Source organism: Nyctibius grandis, chromosome 10 (assembly GCF_013368605.1).
Source record: "Nyctibius grandis isolate bNycGra1 chromosome 10, bNycGra1.pri, whole genome shotgun sequence".
Taxonomy (NCBI): domain Eukaryota; kingdom Metazoa; phylum Chordata; class Aves; order Nyctibiiformes; family Nyctibiidae; genus Nyctibius; species Nyctibius grandis.
Genome location: NC_090667.1, coordinates 22,409,160 through 22,417,842, shown reverse-complemented (window position 1 = coordinate 22,417,842; position 8,683 = coordinate 22,409,160). Strand labels below are relative to the sequence as shown.

The window sequence follows — 8,683 nt, the reverse complement described above, 5'->3', positions numbered from 1 at the left end:
TTCCGGGAGCAGGAGGAACCACAAGAGAGGGAATAATAAAAGAAAAAAAAAAAAAAAAGATTAAAAAAATATTATCACCCCACACGGGCTCCTCACTCTGACCACACTGGAGAGTGTGTCTCTGTAACACCAACGTCATTCCTTGCCAAGTCACTTGGTGCTGCTGGGCCTCATTCTGCAGCTGCTTAAACACCATTGAGAGTTTTCCTCATGTCATGGGTGGTGGGAAGAAGCCAGGTTCTTAGCTGAGCAATTCAAGCAACTATTTATTTACGGGGGTGCAGTGTCCAAAGTGGGAAGGAAAGCATTAGCAAGCAGCAGGAGGAAGGAAAGCAAGCAGCTCCTAGAAGGCATTAGAGGGAAGTGAGAGGAATTCAGGGTAAAGTGAGGAAAGAGAGGAGCTGGAAGGGGTGGATGGCATCACCGAGCCAAGATGCTGAGTGATCAAGAGCATGGGAAAGTGAGGAGCTGTCTGTAATGGCACCAGGGAGGTCTGAGCCTGGGGAAGGAAGGGTGCAAAGTTCTGCCAGCCTTGAAGAGAGAGTTACAGGGCATAGCCCCATGGAAGATGGGAAAGCAGATACTGAAGTCAAACAGTAAAGAACTTTCTTGAATGCTTCAGAAGTGGGTGGTATTCAAGTCCCATGAGCTCCTTTGCCTGGTGCTTTTTGGAGGGTGACCAAAGGTGAATGCAATTGAGTGTTAATCATAGCCAAAGATAAAGGAGGGCTTGAAAATGAAAGCTGCAGAGAGGAGATGACTAATGACCGAGCAATTTCACGGGAACCGACGCGTTGTCTCAGGCTGCCAGTCTGCCGGACTGCTATCTCTGATTACTAATGTTCCTCATACAGGAGTTTAGAAAGCGGTTGTCTGGTCTTAGTGCTGGCTCCTTTGGATGCAGTGAGTTTAGCAGTTATGGCTAAAGGTAAATAAAGAGTTATATTCAGTCTTGGTGAGGTTCAGCTGAGATGGTGGAATTTCATCAGTAACAAAGTGCCTCAAGGGTTAATACCCTTTCCTGCCTGGGGTTGTAGCATGCGTACTTTCTGGTACTGTGGAGAGCAAACACATGTGAGCACTTGCTATGCTTCATATGAGCCTTGAGATACTCAAACTCTGTTACTAGGTTCTCTTTTGCCTTTGCAAAGAGGCTATAAATTTCCGTAACATAGCCTGCTAAAAGATGCTTCCCCTGGAGGATCTCTGATCTTAGCATAGGATTCAAACCTGCGCCCTTCTGCAAAAATCTTTAAATATATGGGATTGTCCTGTCCTGTACGTTAAGAGAAATAATAGAGAAGCTCCCACTCTCTTTTCTGAAAAGCAGTCCATATTCTCTTGCTTGCTAGGAGATATGGGCCACCACCATGTCTCTCCCACTGCTTTTTCAGTCAAACCAGTGCTTTTTCCTTCCCTGCTCCAGGGACTCTGCAGGCTGTCTTAGGTTCTTCCAGGATAAGTTCTCTGGCCAATAGATAAAATTTTGCTGCAGATGTTGTTCTTCTGTGAGAGATCTCAGTTAAGGAGTGTTTTATGTATGCTGTGTGTTAGTTATTATGTTCTTTGAGGAGAAGGTAAGATTTTTGTGCAGGAGTTAAATCAGGGAGGGACACCACTGGAGCTAATTGCCAAGAGATATCTCGAGACTTGATTCTTCCCTGTGAGACACAGGCACGAGGGAGAGCTCCAGTCTGCAGCAGTTCACGTGTTGCTGGAAAGCATCAGAGAAGTGTTTCATGAGTACTGTGGGATCTAAACCCCTGTTTGAATCTCAAATGGCTAGTTGAGAGGGGTCAAACCCATTGTTCATTCCGTTTACTTGGTAATCCTAGTTTAGACAAGAATTTGTATCTGCTGGGTGCTGCTTCTCCCTGTTTTGGTCAGATTGCCACTTGGTTTCTTGCCCCAGGCACCTTGCCAGTGTCTGTCTGTCCCCAAATCTCTCTCTCCCTTACTTGCGTCTCCCCTTGTCCTGCACAAGCACCTTGCAACCATGCTCTTCTATTCCCTCACATGCAGCCCCCGGGGGCTGATTGGCATCCAACGCAATGTTCTGTAGGAACTGCACATCACCTGCCCCGTTTGCTTTGCCCTGTGGTACCATTGTGCCCCAGCTGGTAACCTCTAGCAGGGTTAGTTATGGAGGGAGCTGCTGTGGGAGCTGCTGATGGGTGAAAGCCAGACCTCCCCCATGGCCTGCCTCTGCATCTCATCCCGTTAGCATAGCATACGTGTCCTGAGCGGTCCCAGCACGGCAAGCGTGGCATCCGCAGGGCTGCAATCCAGTCCATAAAGCTGCACAAAACAAACCGGCTGTGACACCACGGCAGAGTGCTTGAGCCTCTCCGGCTTGACACCACATCGTTATATATTGATGCCATGACACCAGCACTCAAAATAGAATCAGGACAATTTGATTTCCTGCAGATCTCAGGATGGGGTCATAAAAACGGAGACTGTTCTGGAGAAATGGGATAGGGTGGAAATGTTTGTAGTGACATCACAGCCACTTCCATGCCAATGGCCTCCTACTGCTGCAAACATGTGATTGTGATTTTGCTGCACGCTCCATCAGAAGAGAGCCAGGCTGGCCGGGGAGGGAGAGGGAGGGAGGAGAAAGGACGGAAATATTCTGTTCTTGTATCTCAATTCAAATATCTGACAATAGGCTCGCAGCCCAGGGTGCTGAGTGATCAGGAGTGGGACCATGGCGCTGAGACTGCTGCCAGATCAGTGGAGCTCAGGGGGTTGTGATGACCCAACTGGGGCCTGAATAAGGACCTTTGATTTTATGGTGGAGGATCCTTGTCTGCATTGGGGTGCTTTATTGGAGAGTTGGGTGGTCTCGTTGTGCTCACTCTTCCTCACTGATCCCATTTACTTCTAACATCACTTTTCTTGGCAAGAAAAACCTACAGGCCTGAAATATGGCTGCAAAAGCCACTGTGTAGCTGTTGTCTTTAGGGGTTCCTGTTACAGAGAGGAACAGATCTCAGTGTTGGAGTTTCACCCACTAAACAGAGAGCAGCGTGGAGGGATTTAAGTAGCTGGGGGTAGAGGAGGAAAGAAGGGAGAAAAGAGAGGAAAGAAACAGGTCAACCCAGAAAACAACTAGTTTGTGTCTGAGGGCATTGCAGGAGGAAATCTCGTGTCGGTTGCCCCACAAAGGGCACGGATGGCTGCAAAGCCCATCTTGGTAGCAAGGTCCTTCCTGAGAAACAGCCTGTGGAGATCAGCCCTGGCTGTGTCCAGCATGTGTAACCTTGGGGGGCTGCGGAGGGGAGCAGTATCTGTGGGGTGGATGGGGGAGTGAAGGGGTCCAGCTAATGCACCCGTCTATCAGATTAGGCTGTCAAAAAACCATCACTGTCCGAGGAGAGACTCTTACTCCCTGCTTAATGGGATGGCGGTCCTGTTGTTGCCACTCCAGGGAGAGGGGCCACTGCCACCACAGCATGCAGCAGGCTGCGAGTTTAAAATCCTATTAGGCAGAGACTAACGGTTGCAAAAAGAAAGCAGGTATCCCCTAGTGGGGATTTAAAGATGTTTAGACATAATTGGATTTTCCAAGCAGATGTCATTATTGTTAAACAGTTGCCCACTTGATATGTTCAAGTTGTTGGCTGTAATTGCTAAAATTAGCAGGTCTGCATAGAGCAAAGGTCAGTCGGTTAATATTGTGATTTAGTATTTTATGAAGTAATTCCAAATGCTTTTATGTATGTTTTTGTTTTTGCAGCCTAAGCCCACATTAAAGTAGTTGTGGGGCCTGCTAATAAAATAATGACTCAGCCTCTCGGCGCAGGCTGCCGGCCGGGCTCGACAGCGGTGCTCAAGCCGCCTTCGCTCCCTCCTCTTCCCAGCGCCGCGGGCCAGTCAGGGCCACATGCTTGGTTTTGGTGCTGTAGTCAAACGGGAGGCTTCGAACTGCCCCCCGATGTGGTGCATTCAAGCATAGCTGGTGCTTGAAATGAGCCCATCACGTCCGGCGGTGGCTGGATGGATGAGGGGCTGGTTTCCATCAGCAGCTGGGCAAAAGGCTCTGCCTCTGGTACCCATGGTCCTTGTAGGTGGATTGACTGCACATGCAAGTGCATGCAAGTGCCTTCAGCCATGAACACACCTGAAAGACACGCCACTGACCAGGCAAGGTCTCAAAATACAGCTTTTTAGAGGGAAGACGCTTTTCTGGAAGAGGAACAGAGAGCTGGAACTGGGCGAGGCAAAGGCTCCCGGGTTGTGCTGTGGCTGGACATCTGGTGCTGCCTCCTCAGGTGCTGCAGCTGCTAAATGGCATGAGAAAAACTTTAAAAAACTCCTCGAAGGTGTTAATGTTTTGCCGGCAGCTCAGTGTTCGTCTGATCCCTTGTCCTGGGACAGGCAAAGGTTTTCTTCCAAGGCAAGGTTTGTTGGGGTTCATGTATCTTTTTCTGTAACAGAGACACAACCCGTTTCCATGGCCGGTTTGGGCACACCTGGCAGATCTCTTGCTATTGCAGGAATGCAGGACTTTGCTAACGCAGTCTGACCTGCCCACCTACCGCCAGACCTTTATGGTTGTCTTTTCTTTTTTTTAATCTCAGCTCTTTTGCTCACAGAAAATGTTGCGAGGTGGTTTGTGGCCTGCAGTGCACAGGGAGATGTGGAAGAGGATCTGCAGGTCCTCCTGGACTCGACACTTACTGGGTGAGCTGGATCCCTTCACAATACATGTTCCCGTACTCCTAACAGTAGGTTTTGGTACGTGCAGCTGCCAGAGCTGCCCGGGGATGCTGCAAGAGGCAATGGAAATGCTCCGACCCAGGGGTGGGAAAAGGAAGTGCTTGCTCTTAGATGCTGCCTTAGATACTGATACAAGAGGAGGAATTGCTGACCCAAGGCAGGACAGATCTAAGATGTGTGTAGATCTGCATACCTTGATCTCAGATCAAGAAATCACAGATCACATCACTGCACACATAAAAATATCCCATTAGAGACGAGACTGAAGTAGTTTTAGCCCAAGCAAACTGAAAAGGTTGAGGAGCTGGGAATTCAACTCTGGTCCAGATTTCAAAACATGTTATTTTGATCAAAGACCATTTCAGTTTCCGATCCAAAACGTGCAGTTTGGTGTTTTGTTGTTTGTTTTGTTTTGTTTTTACCTTGGACTTCCTCCGAAGTAGCATAAGGTAAATTCAAGAAGCCATCTCACATGAGCATGGTGGGCGCAGAGAGAGTATCGGTAGAAATATTTACTTGTGTTTGCTCTGACCAAAATAATCTTTGTGTACCAAGTCCCTTAAGTCTTTGCAGCCCTTGAGCCCCAATGCCTCCCAGGCTGTGGAGGAGCAGCTGACATGGTTTGTCCCTGCACCGAGGTTTTCCCTGCTCCCATCACCACTCACCACCCTCCATGACCCCAGCATGCACTTAGACTTCTACTTGACTTCCACTGCTGTGTCTTTTTCTTACTGGGAGAGGGACTCGCGGGGACTTAACAGCCCTTAACATAACAAATACAGTTTTGGTCTGTTTTTCCAAGCTGGACATGGCATCAGTTGCTAAGGAAGGTGACTTAAGCTACATTTTTCTTTTCAAAAGTAAAAGGTTTTGATTAAGGAGTGTCTAATTTAACTTACTGCTTAATGTTTGGAGTCCTTTGCTAGTATCACTACCTCACAGTCTCCTTCAAAGCATGGGAGTCTGTTATTCCCATTTTACAGCAGAGGAAACAGATGCAAAGACCTGCCCAAACGCAGGCAGCAATTGCGATCTGGATTAGAGTGAAAATGTCCCTGAAAGCTAGTTCCAGTCTCCAGGGAGACATCAGTGGGCAGGGCAAGCTGGGAAACTCAAGGGGATGTAGTGTGGGACTGAATATAAGAGGCATGTAAGAGTTTAAATGCCTAAGGTGATCTGGCCAAGCAAGAAACAAGGCTCAGCAGTTCATGTCAGCACAGGGGGAGGGTGGAAACGTGGGGAGCGTGTTCCCTAGCTCAGTGGAGGACGAAAGCAGCATGCTGGCAGGCTGTGCAAGAAATGCATTGTGAACTGGCTCTTGCAGCTGTGAGCAAGACAATAAGGATGCTAAAGCACCATCTAAGTCCCCGCATCCAGCTTTGCACAAAGAGGGAGCTAACTCGGCCCCTTGGAATCTGCTCATGGTTTGAATTTAGCTCTTTCTGTTTGAATGACTCCAAGCAGAAAGGGACTGTAGGTTGTCCCAGTCCAAGAGCCAAATTCACCTCCTCCCTGCTCACTTTCAGCACCTGAGCTACACAGTGCTTCTGTCAGGGTTTCTGGTCATAATTTGCAGAGCATTCCCAAGAAAGCCCCCATTTTCTTCTACATGGAGGAATGACATTTTCTTCCTTCCTTTGGTTTTTCCTATGCCAGTTGCTCTCCTCTAGGCTCTGCAGGACTCACTGAACCTCCCCCACCTTCTTGGCTGTGTACAAAGACTTTTTTTAATGAATATGCATCTTGTTCACCAAAGGTAGGATATTCTTTGCTCAGCCTTGGGGTTGTGTTTGAGGGTCATACAAGTCTCTATTCTTCCAGCTAGTAGACTTCAAAATTGGTATTTCAAGGAGCGGGAAGAGGACCTATAGCTGGTCAACAGCTCTCTTATGTGTTCATCAACCAGACTATCTCCTCTTGCTATATTAATCAACTTGATCTCTTTGGCAAACTGGCAAGGTTGCTTTCACGTATATCTGCTATACCTATTTAACCTGAACAAGCACTATCTATCAGTAGAGTCCTGCTCCTTAGTTTTTCATAACTACATATCTTTACCTGTAAAGTATTTGTTCCCAACCATTGAGAAGTCTACCTCGGTTGTGTCATTAACTCAGCATTTATTAATACTGCTTGTAGTAGATCCCATCCATTGAGCAATGAGAGCACGTCCCACAGCTTACAGTTAATGCTTGTGCTGGGGGACATTATAACTTCAGGTGGTCTTTCCCATTTATTGTCACAGACCTCAGCTGGCCGTTTTCTTCCACTTCTGTTCTCTCCTGCCCGTTCTCGATGATTTTCCGCGTGGTGATCCTCTTGCCGTTGATCCATTCAGTAGAGGTTAACACTATTCTGACACTGTGTGGCCCAGCTGTGTCCTCAGCAAAGGAGGAGGTGGGCTGCTCGCTGCAGCTGCATGAATTTAATAGTATAAATGTCTTCCCAAAGTCAGAAAACAGGCTGGAGCTTCTTCCTCTTCCACTTGTCCTGTGCCAGTTTTCACCATTATTTCTGATGTTGTCGAAGGAGTCCCAGAAAACACGTACAAAGGGATCCACCCCTCCAAAGACTTCCCTAAAGAGCTCTTTGTGGACAGGGAATACGTAAGGGGAACCAAAGGAGCCATTATGACCCCTTGGGGCACTTCTTCCTTGGTGGGATCTGCTCTTCTTAACAGACCTGTCATAGACGGATCGCTTCCGAGGGTCGGACAAAACCTTGTATGCCTCAGCAACTGCTTTGAATTTCTCTTCGGCTTCCTCCTTGTTGCTGGGATTCTTATCCGGATGCCATTTTAGTGCCAGTTTGTGGTAGGATTTCTTAATGTCATCCTGTGAGGCACTTTCTTGCAGTCCCAGCACTTTGTAGTAATCCCCCATCTCAAAGGAAAGGTGGGGCTGTTTGGAAGATGCCTGGTACCTCTCTCCCACCAAGGACGTGAAGCTCAGGGATGGTCAGCATGCAGAGACTCCTGGACACCTAATGCTGCTGCGCTCCTCGGGGGTGGGTAGACGCTCAGTTCATCCCTTGATCTGCTCTGTCCTTTTGCACCACAAGGCCACACAGTGCTGCTTGACCGTATCCTTTCTTTTTAAGCCTGTTGTTCACAAATCGTGATATTGTGATGTCAGAGGGTGCTCAGCCAATCATTGGTCAGTTCACCTGACTTCATTCTAGGGTGGATTTGGTTGTCACTGGCAGCATGTTTCTAAAAGTAGATCATACACGTGACATTGTAGTTACCCAACGTAGCTGTGATGTATGACTTTGCCAGATTATTTTTTGCCTGTACCTGCGCAAAGGTGTGATTCTCAGATACTCAGTGTGGTTTCATGTGCAGTCCGGTGTAGTGAGGTCACATTATACCTATGGGGCATATTACCCCTATAGCAGCAGCTATAGGAAAGCTGTTTGCAGTTTGGCTATCCACAATTTGGGAAGAGTGTTGATAAATTGGAGAAGGCTCAGGGAAGAGCCATAAAATGTTATTAAGGGTTTGGAAAATAGGCTCTGGAGTGAGATACTCAGGGAAAGTGTCTTGGTATTAAGAGGAAGTTCAATGCCAGCTTCATCATAGTCTGTAAGAACCTGCATGGAACAGAAATTCAATGGCACAGGGATCTTCAGGCTCCCAGACAAAACAGTTGGAAGGTGGCATTAGCCAAACTTAAACTCAAAATATGTTGCACATACTTCTTTATGACGGTAATGAATCGTTTGAACCTCCTTATATGGCAATTTTTAAACCCAGTGGAGACCCTTTTCCTAAAATCATGATTAGATGACCATCATGATCTCTTTTGAATTTATAGCCAAACCTAACACTTCCAGAAGAACTTAGCTCTCATGTTGGTACCAAATAAATGCCCAGAATTAAGCTCATTAACAACCTTAGCCTCTTTGGTACATGCTTTTTTGAATATCTGTCCCAAGGCGTGCACATGTACAACAGGGA

The 8,683-nt window shown here is 47.3% G+C and overlaps 1 protein-coding gene across 1 annotated transcript; it reads right to left on the bottom strand.

Annotated features, from left to right (window-relative positions):
• Positions 1–6,932: 6,932 nt before the first annotated feature.
• Positions 6,933–7,607, bottom strand: DNAJB8 (DnaJ heat shock protein family (Hsp40) member B8). Its single transcript, XM_068409659.1, has one exon. It carries the CDS (start codon positions 7,605–7,607, stop codon positions 6,933–6,935), a length of 675 nt encoding a protein of 224 aa, XP_068265760.1.
• Between the last annotated feature and the right edge of the window lie 1,076 nt (positions 7,608–8,683).